Raw genomic sequence first — 21,350 nt, forward strand, 5'->3', positions numbered from 1 at the left:
GAACCTCCATACTGTTCTCCATAGTGGCTGTATCAATTTGCATTCCCACCAGCAGTGCTAGAGTGTTCCCTTTTCTCCACACCCTCTCCAGCATTTATTGTTTGTAGAGTTTTTGATGATGGCCATTCTGACCGGTTTGAGATGATATCTCATTGTGGTTTTGATTTGCATTTCTCTAATGATTAATGATGTTGTGCATTCTTTCATGTGTTTGTTGGCAATCTGTATATCTTCTTTGGAGAAATGTCTATTTAGGTCTTCTGCCCATTTTTGGATTGGGTTGTTTGTTTTTTTGTTATTGAGCTGCATGAGTTGCATATTTTCTATATGAAAAAAGCAAACATTAATCTGATAGTTTTCCAATGAGATACTAAAAATAGAGATCTTAATAAGTAAATAAAATCCAACTTTGTCTATTGAAACAATGAAATGTTATAACTAGAGTAAAAATGTTACATTACATTTTCAACCTATATCTAAATATTAAATCCATTGAATTATTCCTTTAATGTCTTTCAGATTTATCCCTTCATATAAAGTGCTTAATTTTTTCCAAATATAATGTATATTTTTTGCACTAAAAAATTAGAAAAAAATTAAGAAAAACTTAAAAATCATCTATAATCCCACCACCTCTATACAGCTACTGTTAACATTCTGGAATATATTTTGATTGTATGTTTAACATCATCGTATTCTACATTATAGCCTGATTTTTTAGTTGACAGAACATCATGGCTATTTTTTCCATACCAATAAACAGAAATTCGTGTTGTCACTTTGATTCACTGCATGTTATATCCTTATAAGTCTGTACTATTCTCATATGTATTAGATTTTTTAAAAATTTTTATTTATTTATTTTTGGCTGCGTTGGGTCTTTGTTGCTGCATGCGGGCTTTCTCTAGTTGCAGCAAGCGGGGGCTACTCTTCATTGTGGTGCGCGGGCTTCTCACTGCGGTGGCTTCTCTTGTTTCAGAGCACGGGCTCTAGGCATGCGGGCTTCAGTAGTTGTGGCACGCTGGCTCACTAGTTGTGGCTCACGGGCTCTAGAGTGCAGGCTATGTAGTTGTGGCGCACAGGCTTAGTTGCTCCGCGGCATGTGAAATCTTCCCAGTTTGATGATGGCCATTCTTACCTGTGTGTGGTGATACCTCATTGTAATTTTGATTTGCATTTCTCTGATGATCAGTGATGTTGAGCATTCTTTCATGTGTTTGTTGGCAATCTGTATATCTTCTTTGGAGAAATGTCTATTTAGGTCTTCTGCCCATTTTTGGATTGGGTTGTTTGTTTTTTTGTTATTGAGCTGCATGAGTTGCATATTTTCTATATGAAAAAAGCAAACATTAATCTGATAGTTTTCCAATGAGATACTAAAAATAGAGATCTTAATAAGTAAATAAAATCCAACTTTGTCTATTGAAACAATGAAATGTTATAACTAGAGTAAAAATGTTACATTACATTTTCAACCTATATCTAAATATTAAATCCATTGAATTATTCCTTTAATGTCTTTCAGATTTATCCCTTCATATAAAGTGCTTAATTTTTTCCAAATATAATGTATATTTTTTGCACTAAAAAATTAGAAAAAAATTAAGAAAAACTTAAAAATCATCTATAATCCCACCACCTCTATACAGCTACTGTTAACATTCTGGAATATATTTTGATTGTATGTTTAACATCATCGTATTCTACATTATAGCCTGATTTTTTAGTTGACAGAACATCATGGCTATTTTTTCCATACCAATAAACAGAAATTCGTGTTGTCACTTTGATTCACTGCATGTTATATCCTTATAAGTCTGTACTATTCTCATATGTATTAGATTTTTTAAAAATTTTTATTTATTTATTTTTGGCTGCGTTGGGTCTTTGTTGCTGCATGCGGGCTTTCTCTAGTTGCAGCAAGCGGGGGCTACTCTTCATTGTGGTGCGCGGGCTTCTCACTGCGGTGGCTTCTCTTGTTTCAGAGCACGGGCTCTAGGCATGCGGGCTTCAGTAGTTGTGGCACGCTGGCTCACTAGTTGTGGCTCACGGGCTCTAGAGTGCAGGCTATGTAGTTGTGGCGCACAGGCTTAGTTGCTCCGCGGCATGTGAAATCTTCCCAGACCAGGGCTCGAACCCTTGTCCCCTGCCTTGGCAGGCAGATTCTTAACCACTGCGCCACCAGAGAAGCCCTAGATTTTTTTTTTTAGTATAATAAAATAATGCTTTAGTAAGCACATCTGTTCCTATATCTTTCCATACCAATCTGATTATTTCCTTAGGGTAAAGACTTAACTGTGGGATTGCTGGGTCAGTGCAGCAGGTACTTTTTTTTCCAAAGACTTTATAATAACAGTTGCAAAATTCCTCTTTAGAAAGACTGTACCCAATTTATACTCCCTTTCCCCCAACGCTGATCTATTCTTGAATGTAATGGGTTTTAAAAAAATCATTATTATTTTGGTTTTCACTTCTTTGAAAACCTCTGTAGTTGAAGTTGAACATCTTTTCAAATGTTCTGTACAAGTTGCCTGTTCATGTACTTTGCCTCTTTTCCTGTTGGAATGTCATCTCACTGTTCTGTGAATGCTCTTTATAGTCTTTGTAAAAGACATCTACTGCTTATTATATCTGATGAATTGTTTTCTTCACTGTGCATTTAAGAATTGTCATATTATTATAACTATAATAATTATAATATTATAATATATAATTATCCTATAAGGATTATAAGAAACTCTAGAGACTAAATGGTATTAAGGCTCTGGGCTTTTTGATGTAGACCTTTTCTTTGTCTCCTGCCATTGGAGAGATGAGCAAATATTTCTATGTAAGGCTAATTATCTAAGTAGTAGGTGTGCCACCATTCTCATAGTTATAAAAATGTTGAGACATATTCCATGTTTTTTTTTTTTTTTTAATATATGTGTTCTCTGACTCTTTCTCTAAGACTGAAACCAACGTTGCAGCAGAAATTCACCAACAAATCCATAAGGGGAGAAAACAAAATCCTTATCCTCACATTTTTCTTACAGTTGTTGCTACCTTTGGTCCCCTCAGGAACTTGTGATTTTTAATATAGCTAACTGTTCTTACTGTGATCTGTGTGATCTCAACCCCATGTCCGTCCACATGAGAAATGGGTTCTCTAACCCTAGGCTGTATTTCCATGTATTTTCAGAGTATCCACATACTGGAGAGGACTTCTTCCTCTAGCACTGAACCCTCTGTAAGTCGACAACTGCTGGAACCGGTCCCCCTCTCCAAGGTCAGTGACAGAATGTGTTGCTTTCTCATATGGTAGGATGCCTGGCCTGTGGCCAGTTGAACAATACCTCTTACACCTGACTCCCCTAAGGTAGCTGTGACGCCCATTGTAGAGCTGCTCTTTCATTTCTTTCCATCTGCAGTATGTAGGGTTTCTTTGCCCTGCGTAAGGAGGAAAGAGATGAAAGTGTATTTGCTGGGATGTGGAGGGTTATATAGAAACGTCCAGAATTCTCTTTATTTTAAGGGAAAAGGGCAAGAGAAACTCTTCGTCATTCCCTGTTGGTAAGATGAGCTAATATTTCTATATCGAGGTTATAGAAAAAAAATCACTGGGTCCAGCAGTAACAACAACAGGTACAATTGTTGCCCATGCACTGCACACCAGGTCCTATACTAAGTGCTTAGAGACGTGATCCCATTTACTATAATCCTTATGAGCAGTTCCATGCAGTGTAGGTTTTTATTACATTTTACAAGTATGGAAACCGAGAGTTAGTAACTTGCCCAAAGTCAAAAAAGCTGCTACGTAGCAGAGAAGGGATTCAAACTTAGACTTGTTTAAGCTCTGCCCCACCTGCAGAGTAAAACAGTCCCTAGCCAGAGGGGCTGTTGTACATTCAGAGTTCCAGTCCCCTTCTCACATCTGGCCTTCTTAGCAGTGAGCTCTGAGGAGAACCCTGCAGACTACTAATGAAGACCTTTTCTGTTTCATGGAAGCCAGTGTCCCCTCCCCTTCAGCTTTCTCTTCCTCGGACTAGGAGAACATCTACATTCATTTATGTCTAAAATGCAAAAATCACAAAGAAAAGTCAAGGAGACACCATCCTACTCACCCCCTCCCCTTGCTCGATTCCCTGAGATTTTCAGTGGGTTGGCTCTCCTACTGAGAAACTCAGAAAATAGAACGCGTGGGGATTTTGAATCCAAATATAAAAACAGCACTTTAATCTCCCCGAAAAGTTAACTTCTAAGTATGTATAAGTGATCCATCCACATTGCTTTTCCTATATTAAACAGAATCCTTTAGGAAAAGAACGCTCTACTACACTACTATATTGTAGAATACAGACATTTGTACCTCTTTACACATTGAAGGCATTACAAGCTATAAAGTTTATTCCGTCAGACAGGAATAGACTGCTAAACTAAAAAAGGGGGAGTTATTAAACTATTTTTAAAAAAACTTAGAAATGAAAAATGATCTTATTTCTATTTGAGTGGCAAACAGAGAATGTCTACTTGGTAAATATGACGACTAATCTCTTTGAAACCTCAGTCCTCTCTTATACACAGCTAAATGACAAAAAGAATAAATACTGATTTAGGGGTGATGGAGAAGGCAACTAACATTGACTGAGCATGCACTTTGAGCCAGGCACTGGATTAGTACATACATCCTCTCAGTCAGTCTCCAATTCGATGACGTGAGTACCGATATCATTCTCATTTTGTTGATAAGGAAACTGAGACTTGGGGTATGTATAAGTAAGTTGTCCAGAGTCAGATAGCTGGGAAGTATGTGACATTTAGAGCAGTGGAAACAGAGAAAGGAAGACTTGTAGAATGAGACACAGAAGTGGAAAGGAGGGCTTCCCTGGTGGCGCAGTGGTTGAGAGTCCGCCTGCCGATGCAGGGGACGCGGGTTCGTGTCCCGGTCCAGGAAGATCCCACATGCTGCGGAGCGTGAGCCATGGCCGCTGAGCCTGCGCGCCCGGAGCCTGTGCTCCGCAACGGGAGAGGCCACAACAGTGAGAGGCCCGCGTACTGCAAAAAAAAAAAAAAAAAAAAAAAGAAAGAAATGGAAAGGAGAGGTGCTGGTATTAAACAACAAGTAGGGAGCGACACATACACATGACTTGCTCTGGCCACTCCTGGCCCACCAGCTACATCTCCAGCTTCTTGGGCATTTCACTTCATCCTCCAGCTGCAGCCACCTGCATGCAGTTCCCTCCCGCCATATGCTCTTTCTCTCTTCCACTGTTGGGCATCTGTTTCTTCCACCAGGCCTGCAGGAATGCTGTCCTGCTCCCTTCCCCTTTCTTCATTTAAATAAACTCCAACTTCTTTTAAATTAGGCCCACAGGAACCCTTTCTCAAGTGCTGTTCATTGTCTCCCTCAGCCCCAGGCTATCTTGTGTAGCCCGTCTCTGTACTTACCACACTCATTACTTTATTTCACATTCTTCCTTTATGTCAGATTCCCTAGGACAACCTGAGGCTGAGCTTTAGGGTGCCTGTAATTTATTGAGGAAGAGCCCTTAGGAGGAAAGGGGTGAGCGAAGAGGTTAGGACAGGTGTCGGTGCTAAGCAAGAGGGGGTTCCAGCTGGAGTCCACCCTCAGCCTGATCCCATGGTGAGCTCTGGAGCATGAGTTATGTCACAGAGTTGGATTCACCCTGAGGCAAGGACTTTTCATTCCCTCAGCTGTTTGTACCCTTGTGTCCTTCAGTCCTTGAGAGCCATGGGGGAGGGTCATGCTACAGCATCGTTTCCCAGGTGTGAAGGCCCCAGCTTGGCCAAACAGCAATTCCTGGTAGAAGAAGGAAGCTGTTAGCCTTAGCAATTCACAGTGCTCACAGCAGCTGGGGCATGGGTCCACTGGCCTGAGACAGGGGTCTGGGTAGGGCACCAACAGTATCCACTTCCCATTACTCCTCCATGCAGCTGCCAGCTTGGACCTTGCTGTACAACTAATACTCTTGTTGTGTTTTTGTGTTAATAGATAACACACCTCTTGGGACCCGATGAAATCAGAGAATCCCATCCAATCCAGACACCATAGCATCTCACCATCTCTCAGCCCGTTTGAGAGAATATGGGCTTCCTGGGCACTGGTTGGTGGTGGAAGAACATTGAAGTACACATACTCCTGTCTCAGGATTTTTCCAGTTTCTTTGTTTGGTGCTTTCACCTCCTAAAGCATTCCATGTATCCCCCGCCCACTCACACATGCACAGAGAATATACCCTTGAGAAAGAAAGCGTCTCTGGTTTTTTCAAATGAACAAACTGGGGCTATAATTAGGTTACTTTCTGTTTTTAGGTATTTTTATTACATCAAAGGTCGTTAAAAGCTTCTGTAATAGCAAAAATGTTTGTGTAATCTGATTCAAGTACTGATGTGATCACATTAGGGCTTTTGACTCTGTTTCTAAGTAAACCTATGAAAGTTGGTGGCTTTTAAGCAGAAAATTAATATCATTTGAAATTATGAAAAAATTATTCAATTTTCAGAAAGTAATTTTAGCTTTCTCAAGATAGACCTGGTCTACTAAGTATAGAGATGGATTGTACTAAGTCCTGGGATGGAATATTTCATTTCTTACACACCTTATCTGTAACATTATCATCAGTATTTATTTATTTATTTAAAAATTTACTTTATTTATTTATTATTTTTGGCTGCGTTGGGTCTTCGTTGCTGCACGCAGGCTTTCGCTAGTTGCGGCGAACAGGGGCTACTCCTCATTGCGGTGCGTGGGCTTATTGCGGTGGCTTCTCTTGTTGCGGAGCACAGGCTCTAGGTGTGGGCTTCAGTAGTTGTGGCACGCGGGCTCAGCAGTTGTGGCACATGGACTTAGTTGCTCTGCAGCATGTGGGATCTTCCCGGACCAGGGCTCAAACCCATGTCTCCTTCATCGAGAGGCGGATTCTTAAGCATTGCACCACCAGGGGAGTCCCCAGTATTTATAATTGAAATAGAGAGAGTTGTTTGTTCTGGCTTTATCTTTTGCCTTTTTGTCTGTTTGACAGTTTATTTAACTATAAGAACTATGTTAGGATTCTTCCTAATTTCTTTTGCTGGGTTTAGTAATTCTGCAGCAGAGCGAGTGGAATTATTTGTTCAGAGCTGCTGCATTTATGTTTAAAAAAATACATTTTAACTTCTTGCTTTTCCTATCTTACTTATCTATACCCCCCCATTTTTTTTCCCTCTGTGGTTAAATTCCCTAAGAAGAAAAAAACTGCTGTGATAGAGATCAGTAGTCATAGCTCCACAGGGACAAGCTACTACTACGTTCTGATTTTAATTAGAAAAAAATTCAAAAAGCATTTGTACTTATTATTAAATGTTTCCATTTTCATTAGTAATCCAGAGTATTCATCATATATGTACACACACACACACACACACACACACAATAAATCAAAGATGAACACTAGCCTTCAGATAAGATAAGATCTAGCCAAAAATAAAAATGCTATTCTTCTGGAGATGGTATCTATGGATGGGGCTACTAAAATAGAAATATCATTAAATACAGCTGATATCTCTCTAAGAACAGAGAGAGCACTATTGAATATATGTACACATATATAGTTATTCTTTTAATTTCTTGATTATACCAAGGCTTTCTAAAAGAAATCTATAGAAATCCATCACTTTTATGGAATAAAAATCCATCATTTTTATCTACTTTGCTGATGAGAGTAAAAAGCCAAAGATACTGGACTTTTTATGAGAACCTACTATTTTCTTCTATTATTCTAACATTATTTATAAGCAATGCTCACCTGAATTGAATTGCAATTCATTATTAAAAAATGAAAATTCCAAAACGCTCTGCTTTGTACTCCTGATGATAATCCCTTTTATTGTCCAAAAAACATGGTATAGAGCCTGAAACTGTCTCATCAGAAATATATATATATATACTTTTTTTTTTAGGTAAGAAGTGGATTTATTTAGAGAGATACACATTCCATAGAGAAATATACATTTTAAAATTACTGTATCTAATTAACAGTTCAGACCAATCACAGTTTCTGACAGTATTCAAGTAGAAAATCACTTTGGGGGTTGTTTTCTTATGTTAAGGGGAAATTTACAGCTGCTTCAAAGGGTTCGTAATGTTGCCAAATGAACACTGGTAGGTACGTTTCTGTAAGGGCTGTAGTTCATTCACTAGGCACCCCTCAGGGATGACCAAGCAGATGGAGAAATAACACTGACCTCACATTAGTTCTCAGGGCAGTGGTGGTTGTAGTGTTGAGCTTAGATAGGATAGAAGCATGGTGCTGGCTTTAGAGGGCTCTTCAGAAGTCAGGAGTATCTCCTAGACTTCATGATGTTTTGCATGAAGTAATGTTCAGCCACATCTCCTGGAAACAGTTTTCGGTGAAAATCCCACTCTATTTACACATATTTGGGCTTAGATTTGACTCGGCCATAGGGCAAGAAGCTTCTGAGATGAAAGGAGAAGACGGGGGAAAGAGGCATGGATGGCAAATACATAGCCCTCTCCCCTCCCGCTCCTGTGGCTGACATGGGTAACCGATTACGCCCCTTCGCCCCTGGGTCCTGTCAGAGCCTCACAGTCCTGCAGTGGGTTCTGGGCAGCCACCACCCAGACACTGGGCCAGCAAGTCCAGCGGCCCTGAAATGGAACCCACTACCATTCCCATTGAAGTCTTTGAGCTGTGGTCTAAAGATGATTTCTGATAGAACATGTCAGAAGGCAGCTTCCTGAGTCAGTTTGGGTTTGGGCGTTCTGCAGAGGGGCCCGCCCTGATCCGTGGAGCTGCATCCGTCTTTCCAGAGCTGAGGCAGCTGAGCAGGTTATGCTGAGAGATTTTGCTTCCTTGCACCATGGGCAGGATTGCAGCGGTTGTGCATGGGATGTGACCTCGTTGTTCCTGCCTCTACTTTGCTTGATTGTGCCCCAAGCCTGAGATCTAGAATATGAGTGTTTGCCAGGTCAGCGGTTACTTTAGAGCTGCGTGAGCCCTTAGAAATCACCTGGTCCAGGGATTTTAAAACCCAGGATGTTGCTAAGGAGCAGATATCTAACATGGAAGCAGACCCAAGGGGGACTGTGGTAAACTGAAGACGGGCAGCCATCCTTCAGGGCAGGCCCAGCGTTGCCAGATCTTAGGCTTTCACAAAACACTAGAAATTTGGATTTTTAAAGCCTGAAATCCTCTGATTTTTAAAATGTTGACAATTCATTTTTAAAACTTTTTTTAACACCATAGACGAACAAAACATGTCTTATGGAAGAGGAAACCGTGATTTAGTCTGTTTTTAACAGAGGAGGGTGATAGTGTGGGCTCTAGAATCCCAGATTTCTGGCTCTTTCATGGGCTTCTAAGGGTATGTGTATCTCACGATGTATGTCTTCGAATCACGGACTTCTTGGTGGGTGTTTGGCAAGCGGGGCATTTTATGCTCACTCTGAAATGCACGCAGCCTCACGGAGAGGAAACAGATGCCCACAGCGCTGCTCTTCAGCATAAGAAGTCATGAGCCACTTAAGCTGCTGCAGCCTTTTCATTTCTACAGAGAACCAGGCCCACACACTAATTGAACATGTTTCACCAAAATGATCTTATTTTAAAACTTTAAAGTGCCTCTGTGCCCAGAGATGAACTGTCTGGAAAAATGCATTTTAAACCTTGTGAATGCAGGCAATCAAAAGTCCACTCTACCCCAGACTCCAACTCCATCCAGCTCACCTCTGATGGACCCGCATACCTCCAGGTGTACCTGGAAACTCGTTCTCACTTCAGTTATAAGTGCATATCTGGGTCTGATGTTAGAATTTGCTCCAGAATGTTGTTCATACTTCTGGTGGGTTGAGTATTGCTTTAAAAGCAATTTCTACTTAAGAATCTGCTTTACGTGTGTCATCAAACACTGAAAAAGAAACATGTGATTTGTTTTTCTTCTTTTCTCTCAGGAAGCTGACAGCTGGGAAATTATAGAAGGGCTGAAAATAGGCCAAACCAATGTCCAGAGACCAGACAAACATGAAGGCTTTATGCTAAAGAAGAGAAAATGGCCTTTAAAGGGCTGGCACAAGGTAACATTTTCATCATATTCATCTTCAGATCATCTTCACAAATAGAGGCTCTTATTTGGTGTCATTAGGTGGGAAACCAAGAATACAGTTGTATGTGTAAAGCTAGTCTTCAAGGCCTTGTTTTAACTGTACAGGCTGCAACCTATCATACCTATTTAAGTCTGAGATCTGTAATGTCTGTATGCAGGGAAAAAATATTTTACACGATATTTAAAATCCAGTTTGGACATATTTTTGTTTACTCTGCTTTTTTTAACTTAAATTAGTATAAATGTGTTCTTATTAAATATTCTTCTAAATATGAGATTTTATAAAATGCAGGCCTGGCTTCCATTGGATGGATTTATACCAATTCCATTATTGAACCAGTTCCCTATTGCTGAATATGTAGCATATGTCTAATTTTTTATTGTGTGAAGTTGTGATGAACATTCTTATACATGAATTTCCATTTAAGTCCTCGGGATAAATTCCTAGAATTATTGTTACCAGTGCAAACTAAAGATGGAAAGTCACTGATCTTGGAAGTTTGTTTACTGCCCTTTAACATATATGGTTTATTCCTCTCTACCCAACTCCACATTCTTTTTCCATCTTCCAGTTTTAATTATGGAGAAAATATTTTACACTATATTGTTCCAGTTACCTGAGTAGCAGGAATTCTGGATGCTTAGGAGAAGAAAGTTGTCCTCTATTTTCAATATAAGCCTTTTGGTAGACCAGCAGTATCTTGTCTGAAATCACTGAAAGAACAGGTTCATTACTTGCCACATCTGCTGATGGATTCCATCCAAGGCAGATGGATTTGTGGGCGCAAATGGCGGGCTGGTGGCTGCCCATTGACCCAAAAGGGGAAGTTATGGATTATAACATCCTTGAGGAAATATATTTTTTGCAATTTAAGAAAAGGATTTTAAAATTAACAGCTGGGAAATGTTGCCCCAACCCCCTATCTCTGAGGGTGGAATAAAAACCGGTCAAAGAGTCTTCTTCCCTCTCACTTGTCAGAAACCTTGGCAGTCTCCCCTGCACCCATAATATTATACCAGTGCCAGGAATCTCTCCCCACCCTTGTTCTTTCTTGGATTTTGGCCAACTGGCCACACTCCTTTCTGGAATCACCTTTGCCTTTCATTCTGACCTTACCACTTTGCAATTCCTCAAATCAGTGGCCTTGCTCATCTCTTTCCTTGTGACCATCCTATAGGTTATCCCTGCTAGAATTCTTTGATAGATAGGAATGGACAAACAGAAGAAAGGCGTCAAAGAAACACATTTTATATAAATTGCTAACTTTAATTAAGCACTCTCAGTCCATGTTTCAGCAAAACTGGCTGTGGTTCAACAGCAGCTCTTTCTGGACCTTCCCTTAGACATTTTGCTGCATAAGCAATAGGAGGTTCTCCCTTGCATTGCCTTTTCTCTTGGTCTCTAATACCATCAGATATTGATTCAAGCATCAGCCCATTTGATTGCCCAAGTCATAGGCAATCAAGTGTTTTTCAGCTATAGAGATTCCTTCTTCCAGTGCTTACTTCTTCCCCCCTACCCCTGAACCTATAACAAAGGGGTTACAGTGACCTTCTGTGAGTTCTGTGTAGGGTGTCTCCAGGCCTGACTGCCTGTCACCTCAGCAGCTAAGAGTTCCTGAGTCACATAAAAACTTCCCAGCAGAGTAATTTACCAGCCACAGAAAGACTCCCTGCATCTGTAGAGACTAGAGGAGGGCACTGGACCCATTGTTTGATTGGGTCCTGGGAGCTGTTTGTTCTCCAGTCAATTGTCCATAGAAAGGAAATCAACAGCAGAGAGTTCCTGAGGTTTGTGGAGCAAAAATGGCTAGATTCATTTGGACTGGACCATGAGTGTCTTGAAAGCGACAAAAACTGCCCCAAATATATATATTTTCCCCTTAATATAGTTCAGAAATAATTTTTAATCTCTTTTACTAAGAGTGAATTGCAAGTGTTTTGCTAAGTGGAGACGCAAGCATATTGATAAGGCTACTTTTTAAACTTTCCAAATAATTCATTATTCATAGCTCCAGTCCACTGGCTTCTGTTAACAGACATGGGCATTTTCAGAATTATCTATGGTAGCCAGGGAGATTCAGGAGTTTATCTCCAAGGTGGAAAATCCCCTGTAGACAAATTCCTCACAGAATCACTGTGACCCAACTTAGGTTATTTTCATTTCTCACTTTAAAAAACACCCCACCGTGATTCATTTAGAAAGTCTTAGTTGCAGGCCCTGGGATTCCTCCCTCCCCCCCCACCCCTGACACCCCCATTAAGAAAAACCGTGGTGATGGGGGAGTTCCCTGGTGGTCTAGTGGTTAGGATTCAGGGCTTCCACTGCCGTGGCCTGGGTTCAATCCCTGGTCAGGAAACTGAGATTCCACAAGCTGTGCGGTACAGCCAAGAAAGAAAAGAAAGAAAGAAAAACAGAAAAGAAAAGAAAAACTGTGGTGAAAGATTTCATCCCCATTGGATTATGTATAAAGAACCCTACTAGGTAAATAGTATGAAACTCGAGCTAAGATTTCCTTACCATTTCATGTGACTGACCGTGGCCAGGTGCACTGAATTCAAATACATGAAAATGATCAAACATACTGATTACTGAATGCCAAGCAGTGTTAGACCCACACTTGTGAATGTTTTATATAACTCAAAATACTGACAATAACTGGGAATTGTTTGGTTCTTGCAGCGTTTTTTTGTCCTGGATAATGGAATGTTAAAGTATTCAAAGGCACCACTTGATGTAAGTAGACACAAAGATTGGTTTAGAATTCTGCTTGAAGTGAGTAACCACCACAGTGTACAAGTGTCGTGCCATAGTTACCAGCTCTGTGCATTGCTGTGCCTGTAAGATTTAACAAATGTTGCATGGAAGGTGTGTTTTACGCTTATGCTCAAGCTAGCATAAAATCTCAAACTGGTGCATGAAGATTTAATTTAATTATTGTGATATGTGTTGTTAAAAACAGAAGCTTAAACCTAAAAGTCACCAGCTAATAAAAATCACCCTTTCTGTCTTAGAGAGAAAACCCAAGTAGGCTTTTTTCCTGCATCTCTCAATAAACTATGCTATATGTGCTTTTTTTGAGGTTTAAAGCAACATTTGTTCTTACTGAAGTCTTTTTAAGACCTATCTTATGAACTTCATTTCTGTTTCATACATTCTTTTATCTTGAGCATCCCAACTCTAAAATTATTTGAAATTATTTTTCTTTAATATAAAAAGTCATTGTTTGCATGCAAAACTGGAAAATGCTCTCCTTCTTATCATTGTATATAGGGTAAGTAACAGAGGGCTCAGATTTCAGTTCTGTCTCCAGCTCCTTCATTGAATCAGCTGTGTGTCCTTGACCAGATGACGGCAGCCAGAGGAAGAGCTGGCTGCTCTGTGCACTCCGTACTAGCTGCCCAATTTTGCCCCAGCAGCAGTCTTCTAGCTGATTACTTGGGGATCTTCTGGGTTGTAGGTCAAAGATTGACCATAGTTATTTTAGGAACCAGTAAAGATATCTTTTTTAGGATATAAACTGTGCAATCTAGAATTATGAAGTTATGCCAAAAACAGGAATGAGATGAATAGTGTTACTTATTGAAATTGGTATGAAGTCACTGCAACTTCAGCTTTCCTCAGATTCAGGACCTTAACTTCAGAACCTTAGCCATTTCCTCTTTGTAGGGGTGGTGTGGTATTCCATCTCCTATAGATAAGTTAAAGATTACATTAAGCTCACTTCAGTACAAAAGCACATCAGATCACATGTCCTTCCAGCCTTTTTACCAGTCTTTTGATTTCAGATTCAAAAAGGGAAGGTCCACGGAAGCATCGATGTCGGACTCTCTGTCATGTCAATTAAAAAGAAAGCTCGGAGAATAGACCTTGACACAGAAGAACACATCTATCATTTGAAGGTAAGGTTGCCTTTCAACAGTTTCTCTGCCAATATCTGGGGAAATCACTTGCCTATATCAGTGATAAACAGGAGATTGGTTTCACCATTACCTACTCCTCTTGTTTATTGTTTTAGGTGAAATCCCAGGACTGGTTTGATGCATGGGTCTCCAAACTGCGCCATCATCGATTGTATCGGCAGAATGAAATTGTGAGATCACCACGAGATGCTAGTTTTCACATATTTCCTTCAACCTCCACAGCTGAATCCTCACCAGCTGCTAATGTTTCTGTTGTGGATGGAAAGGTATGACTTTGTTATATGAAAGTCAGCCCAGAAATTGCTTGGAAAATTATGCAAACATGTTAACTGTGTCTCATTTTACAAACCAGAAAGAGAAGGTTTGCTTTGTAAACTAACCCTCAGAAGGCAATGGTGATATTTACCATCAAAGTTAATTACAAGTATAGATTAGGTGGAAATATGGACCAAGAGAATTAACAGTTTTCCTTTCTGTGAATGGAGTACATCTAAATTGTATGTGGCTTTGTAGGAGTATTAGAATGAGTGAACATTTGGTTAATCAGCACCTAGAAATTGATGTCTTCCTGGGTGGTAATAAGAAGACCACAAAGTTTTTAAAGTGAAACTTGTTTTTTTGCCTTGAGTTGTAATATATACATGACCATGAGAGAGACCAGTGAATTTCCCCATGAGGTTAATGCAAGTGGGCTAGAGATTGTGACAGTTATATAATGTATTTGAATATAATATATTTGAATGACTAGGCACTGTGTTTAAGCACTGGACATTCATTCATCTCTGGTCTTAAATATACCCAAAGCTCAGAGACAGTAAAGAATTTTCCCAGAAGTTAAATAGACATTAAACAGCTAAGCCAAGATCGGAATCTTCATCTCTGTTTCCAAAATCAGTGCCTTTTTCATTATACCAGGTATCAGATTAAGGGAGGCTGAAGCTATTCTTTCGGCTGTATTAAGAGTTCTTTTTCTGTGTTGCTGAAAAGCTAGAGGTGTTGCCTGTTAAAAACCAAGGTTAAGACAATAGACAGGGAGACAGCTATTTCTGCCTTTGCCTCAATAATTAAGTTTTCTGAACCATAGCCACATTGCACTGCCCAGGGGTCTTCCGGTTTCTCACTTGGCACCTGATATTGAGAATAGAGACATCTGTGAATAACTAGCTGCCACAAGGAGTTGAGTTCAAATGTGTTTCAGTGAAGATTCTGCTTTTCTCTGTTTTCCTACCTAGGGATATATGGAATAACATATCCAAGTTTCCTCTGCAAAGCATTGAAAAACCTCATGGAGTAACTGCAAGACTCATCAAATCAGATTAAATGAAACACAGCTGTATTTAGTTTTTGCTATTTTGATGGAAATTACTTACCTAATTTTTGTTAAATCCCGTTAACTGTATTTCACAAGGCTCTCGAACCTTATTTCATTATGGAATATCTCTCTCCTAGGAACAGGGTATTGGGTTAACCCTAGTACTAACTGCTTCTGAAATCAAAGGAAGTGAACCAGTAGGTCGGGGTTATTAGGAAGTAGGGCACTTACTGAATGACCCAACACAAGATGTGCAAGATAGTCCACAAGTTTCTTTGGGCCTCCTGTGTTCTCATCACAGAATAGAATGAATCCCAGAGTTAGTCCAAATTAAACAAGAAGTGTATCCCAGATGGATATTTTAAATATATAAATGTTTAACCCTTTGGTTTTTCCAGCTTCTGCCTGTCTCTTTGGCACAGAGTGTTGATAAAAGACGTAATATTTTCATCCCTTGTGTTATTTATTAAATAACTTGGGTGACATCCGAGAATGGAGAACTGAAACCAAATCCTCCCCACTGTTTGCCTTGGAATAAGAAAGCTCTTCAACTCTGGTTTTCATAGATCTATTGCTCTAGTTACAAATGACATACCTCTGAGATCTAACTCAGTGAAAGATTTCTGTTACATTTATCAAAATGCAGTAAAGAGTGAAAAGAGCTTTTTATCACTTTGCTTGAATTCTAAGCATCAAATTATGAGACTCTCGAATGTTAATTGGTTTGTGGCCCTGTGAGGGTAATAAATAAGTCTGGGTTTGCTAAGTATGTGCGTCCTTCACTTCATAATGATTTAGAAGAGACACAATCAGTTGTAACTGAATATTAAAGTCAAATATGGAGTTTTCAAGTTGTTTCAGCTTTGGGGGAAATAAGTTTCTGCTTTTTTCAGTGTTTACTGTACTCACTTTAGTATCCACATACTTCATACAACTTTTATTTCACATAAAATCCCTTTAATGGAAAGTCTATCAACTATAGATAATAATAACTTGCCAAGACTGCCATTTTATATGTTACAGTTTCAGTATGCATTCACAGCATGACAAGGTTGCTTGCTGGTGGGTAATGTATTTAAGAATCACAGGCAGCTGATGAGACCACGAGTTGATCATAAGGGTACAGAGAGCTTTCGGAAGTGAAAGGCCTTCGCTCATGAGTTGAGTACTGCAACAAGGATACTGTATCAACTGTAACTTACTGAGTAATGCAAAACTATTGAAAATTTGAGTTGGCGTGTCCTTGCGAGTATGAGATATAACATACTTGAATGTTGTCCCCTTTGTTTTTTGGTGGAGATGGCAGCTTAACGAGTGTCGTGTCGTTATTGCTTAGAAATTTTGGCTCTACTGAGCTCATACCACATTTAGCCAAGAGGCTTCTTCCATATTTTGAGCGTGCCTTTTTGTTCCTCTCTTTTTTAATGTCACTTTGAGTATACTTGTGTTCTTTTTAGTAACTTAAATGTACTATTTCTGCCTAACCATACACGTTTTTTTATTCATCGTAGGCGCAGCCAAACAGCTTTCCATGGCAGTCCCCTTTACCATGCGGCAGCAGCCTCCCTGCAACCTGCACGACCGGGCAGAGCAAAGTGGCAGCCTGGCTACAAGACTCGGAAGAAATGGACAGGTGTGCAGAAGGTTAGTTCTTGCCCATTGTGGGCTCTCAGGATGAGCCAAAGAAACAGACGCAAAAGGGGCAAATTGTGGGCGCTGCACCTTTCACCCCCCAAGCCCCCTTGATTGCCTCCAGCTTTTTTTTTTTTTTTTTTTTCTTATTTTTATGTCCCAGGTCTCCTCTTTGCCATGTCTCGGGCTTCTTACCTGTCCGTTCTCCTGCACCCTCACAACTCCTGAATCTGGTTTTGCCCTTACCTGGACTCCCACCCACTTCAACCCTCTCACTTCATCACGTTAGCAGTTCCCTCTGGCTTCGTTAGCCTCCCGCACCCCGGACCCTGGGGGTGATCACCCAGCTGAGTGCTGCCTTGCGAGCACCCTCCAGCCTCGTTCCTGACAGTCTGCTAGGTCACTTACACAGCTGCCTTCTCTGCTGCTCCATCTGGCCCACAGAACAGTGTATGTTTCCCAACAACCAACAATAAACAGCAAAATTATACTGATCTTAGATCCACAGTTACCTGGTAGTGGTGTTCCACTATGGATCAGTTATTTAATACTCTGAGCTAATACATGATTCTTCACTGTACCAGCTCTCAGCCTCTTAATGTGCAGAAACTTTCTCCTTCCTTGAAATGAGCCTTAGCACATTGGTCCAAACTGGATCCACAGACCATTTCCAGTCTGTGAGACAGCTTTCATTTGACCTTCAAAAATGAACAAAACAAAACAACACAAAAACAACATAACAAGTATTTAATACATCTAAATTGATTTAATTTTTAAATTATCTTGAGACGATGTTGCGCCTAACTTTTTTGATAATATTTTTTTTTCTTTTATGAAGTTACTGTGAAAGGAGATGTTACGTTATTTTATGTCCTCACTTAGAAAAATTGAAATTTGGCAACCTGTGTTCATGCCCCAGCCAATTCTTTTTTTTTTTTTTGCTTTACACATGTGTGAACTCAAAGTCTGCAGCATTTTTATTAGCTCTCTCCACATTCCAAACTTAATCTTTATGTGAAAATATGACTTTAAGGGGGATGTTAACTTCATAAAGTGTGTCCAGCTAACATTGCATTAAAAGGGTTTTACTTGAGTATATTCACAAAACACACAGACATTACTTTGCCTTTATGAACTTCAGGTTGGGGAAGAAGCTGACCTCACTGTCTTAGACACTGCGGCGGTTCTAGACAGTCGGCCTCTCCTCTAATTTCTGCCACTTTGCACACGCTTGTGGAGTTTAACCTGGCCACCGACATTGCTGAAAAGATTGAGACTGTCTACCGGGACAAAGTCCCTTCATGTGACCAAAATAAATAGACATGGACCTTGATGCCGAGAAGCCCCTGGCTGTTGGGGGATGTCTTTGTCTCCCTGTGTGCTTCAGGTCCTCTGTGGCCCATCCCTGTGTCCTCGTCCTGCTATTGTGTTCTCCTTCAGGATTTAGTGTAGTAATGATCTCCTGTCTTGAGAACAACCTCAGCCTTTCCCACTTCAGTCATTCCTACCCGTAGACTTCAGCTTCTCTCCCATAATTTGACTTTGCCCTTTTTGCTCTATAGAAGAAGCATTCTTGGCAGCAGGACGCCATCTGCTTTCTGCTGTGTTCTCAAGCCTCATCCTCTGACCCGCCCTGCAAGACCTTCTTTAATGAGCCTCCTCTTTTCGGCCCCATGAAGTTTTCCTTTTTTTCCAACTGCTTCTTCTCTGTTTCATTGGGATTCTCCTCTGGCCAGCCTTGGTTTCAGGGATGATCAAGATTCAGTATTCTGTTTTTAGCTTCAATGATAGTAACTATAGCTTGTTGAGGGCTCGTATGGGCCAGGCACTGAACTAAGCACTTTACATATGTGGTATTTTATAGATTTTCACAATAGTACCAAGCAGGAATTTTGAACCATATTTTTATGGGTAGAGAAACTACAGCTCAGAGAGGTGAAGTAACTTGTCCAAGTTACACAGCAAGTACTTGACAGAGCTGAAGGGCTAACCCAGGCCAGCTTGATCCTAATGACTATGCTCTGTGCTTTGGAGGTGACAGGCATGCTTCTAGTTTCAACTGCAATCTCCGTTTTGATGATGGTAGTGGTGGTAGTGGCGGCAGCTGATAGGTATGGGGTGCCGCAGGCACTGTTCTAGGTGTTTTAAGTGCGTCAACTCATTTAATCCCCTCAACTCCACTTTCCAGGTGAGAAAACTTAGGTACAGAGAAGTTAACTCACTTGGACCCAGTTCACACAGCTAGTAATGGTAGAGCTGGGCTTCAGACTCAGGCAGTCTGACTCCAGAGCATATGCTCTTAATCACTGCACCATATTTCTCTCAAAAGGGCTGAAAAGTCTCTTTAAATTTCAGACCTCTGTATCTGGCCCGTGCTACATTCCCACCCCCTCCCTTGCTGTGGACCCTCTCTGTCTGTACACTCGGTCACGCCTTCTCCTCAGCCTGTCTAAAACCAAATTCTCTGTCTCCTCTGTGAAAATGGTCCCAGCTCCTGGGCTCCCCTGTTTTTGTCAGTGCTGCTCTCATAACCACTCCTGAAACCTCTGTCATCTCTGACTCACCCACCCTGTTCATCCAGCTGAAACTGAGTTCTGTTATTTCTTTGCAAACTTCCCCCATCTCCCCTCCCCCTCATCTACCCTTCCTCTGGAATTCCATTTCCGCTGTCCTAACTCAGGCTCACCCTTTGCCCAGTCTCTGACTGGTACCCGCACCCTCAGTCGCTTGCTCTGTGGCTCCGTCGCTCTCAGAGGCTCCTGGGAAATTACTGTGTTTGGACATGTTTGCATCCAGTGCCAGCGCTTAGCAGCCATTATCCCATTGCGTTCGGCTCTGAGACGTAGGTATTGCTACTGTCCCCACTTTGCAGATGAGGGAAGTGAAATGCACGGAGGTTAAGGAGCATGCCCAAGATTACACAGCTGCCCCGATAGAGAGGCTGGGACTCCAGCCAACCCACATTTGACTAATCCCAAAGCCATTCTTCGTTCACTACATATAATAGTCCCTCAAGACCACTATTTCATAAAATAACTTTTTGCAAAAATCTCTTCAGGTGGTTCTCCGTGAGCTCTTGGGCTATAGTCCAAACTACTTAGCCCAGCGTTTAACATCCAGCTTTCAGCTTTCTGGCCCTGCCTACCCTTTCAACCTTGCCTTCCATAGGCCTAATTAAACTTATTTGCCATTTCCTGAACGTGCTTGCATGTTCCTGCCTCCATGCCTTTGCACAGGCTGTCTTCCCTACCTGCAGTGCCCTCTCTGCCCTCCTCCACCTTCCTGTTTTGCTGAAGCCTTTTTATCAATCCTCCAGACCCACAAAAGGTTCTACTGTCTCTTATAAGCTGTGACGACCTCAAACCACAGTAACTGTCCCTTTCCTGAACTACCACAGCACTTTTTTTTTTTTTGGTCTATTTTGATCATTTCATAGCATCCCAATATTGAGGTTGGTTGCATTTCAGAAGTTCATCAACTAACATCTTCTTGAACCCATAACATAGCACATTTATAGTTCCAATACTTAAAGAGGTTAGCTATTCATAGGTCTGGACTTCTGTCAGTCCAGATCTCAAGTATGTAAGGGAATTTCTTGGCTCTTGGGGAGCATTTTTTCCCATAGAAACAAAATGTTAAATTAGTATTTTATATGCCATCCTTATGTACCAGTATATGCCGTCACTAAAATGGTACGTAATAGTTCAACGTACAGATTATTTATTGTGTACATTTTCTTTAAACCAGAATGTAAATTCCATGAATCTTATTTTATTGCTATATTCCCTGTGCTTAGAACTGTGCTGGGTGCATAGTGTCTTCCAAGTCAGTGATTCCTAAATGAAATAGAAAATGGATAACTTTGGATATACCTTAATTTATTTAACTATTCTGCAATTGGACGTTTCTTTTTATTTTTTTAATTTAATTTTAAATTTTATTTTGGAATTTAGTTGATTTACAATGCTGTGTTAGTTTCAGGCGTACAGCAAAGTGATTCAGTTATACATATACATATATCTATTCTTTTTTCAGATTCTTTTCCCATGGAGGTTATTACAGAATATTGAGTAGAGTTCTTTTTAGAACAAGGTAGGGAAGATGAGAAAGTAAATAAACAGCTAGATATTTAAGTTTTAAATTATTTACTGTTATAAACTCTCTCAACAGTCCTTTCTTGGCATAATATTTCCTTTTTCCCAGATTCTAAAATTAGATCTAATTTAATGAAATTCTAGAGATTTCTTTTTTTTTTTTTTTTTTTTTTTTTTTTTTTTTTTTTTTGGTATGCGGGCCTCACACTGTTGGCCTCTCCCATTGCGGAGCACAGGCTCCGGATGCGCAGGCTCATCGGCCATGGCTCACGGGCCCAGCCGCTCCG

General features: G+C 40.5%; 1 protein-coding gene across 1 annotated transcript in view; it reads left to right on the forward strand.

Moving 5' to 3' along the window:
• Positions 1–21,350, forward strand: part of OSBPL6 (oxysterol binding protein like 6) — a 101,854-nt gene that overhangs the window by 25,019 nt on the left and 55,485 nt on the right. The window contains exons 2-7 of the mRNA XM_024122392.2: positions 3,182–3,268; positions 9,950–10,072; positions 12,785–12,838; positions 13,891–14,004; positions 14,121–14,291; positions 16,849–16,981. Coding sequence (XP_023978160.1) covers positions 3,182–3,268; positions 9,950–10,072; positions 12,785–12,838; positions 13,891–14,004; positions 14,121–14,291; positions 16,849–16,981 — 682 coding nt within the window. The remainder of the gene's footprint in view (positions 1–3,181; positions 3,269–9,949; positions 10,073–12,784; positions 12,839–13,890; positions 14,005–14,120; positions 14,292–16,848; positions 16,982–21,350) is intronic.

This window comes from Physeter macrocephalus, chromosome 2 (assembly GCF_002837175.3).
Source record: "Physeter macrocephalus isolate SW-GA chromosome 2, ASM283717v5, whole genome shotgun sequence".
In the NCBI taxonomy this organism is placed as follows: domain Eukaryota; kingdom Metazoa; phylum Chordata; class Mammalia; order Artiodactyla; family Physeteridae; genus Physeter; species Physeter macrocephalus.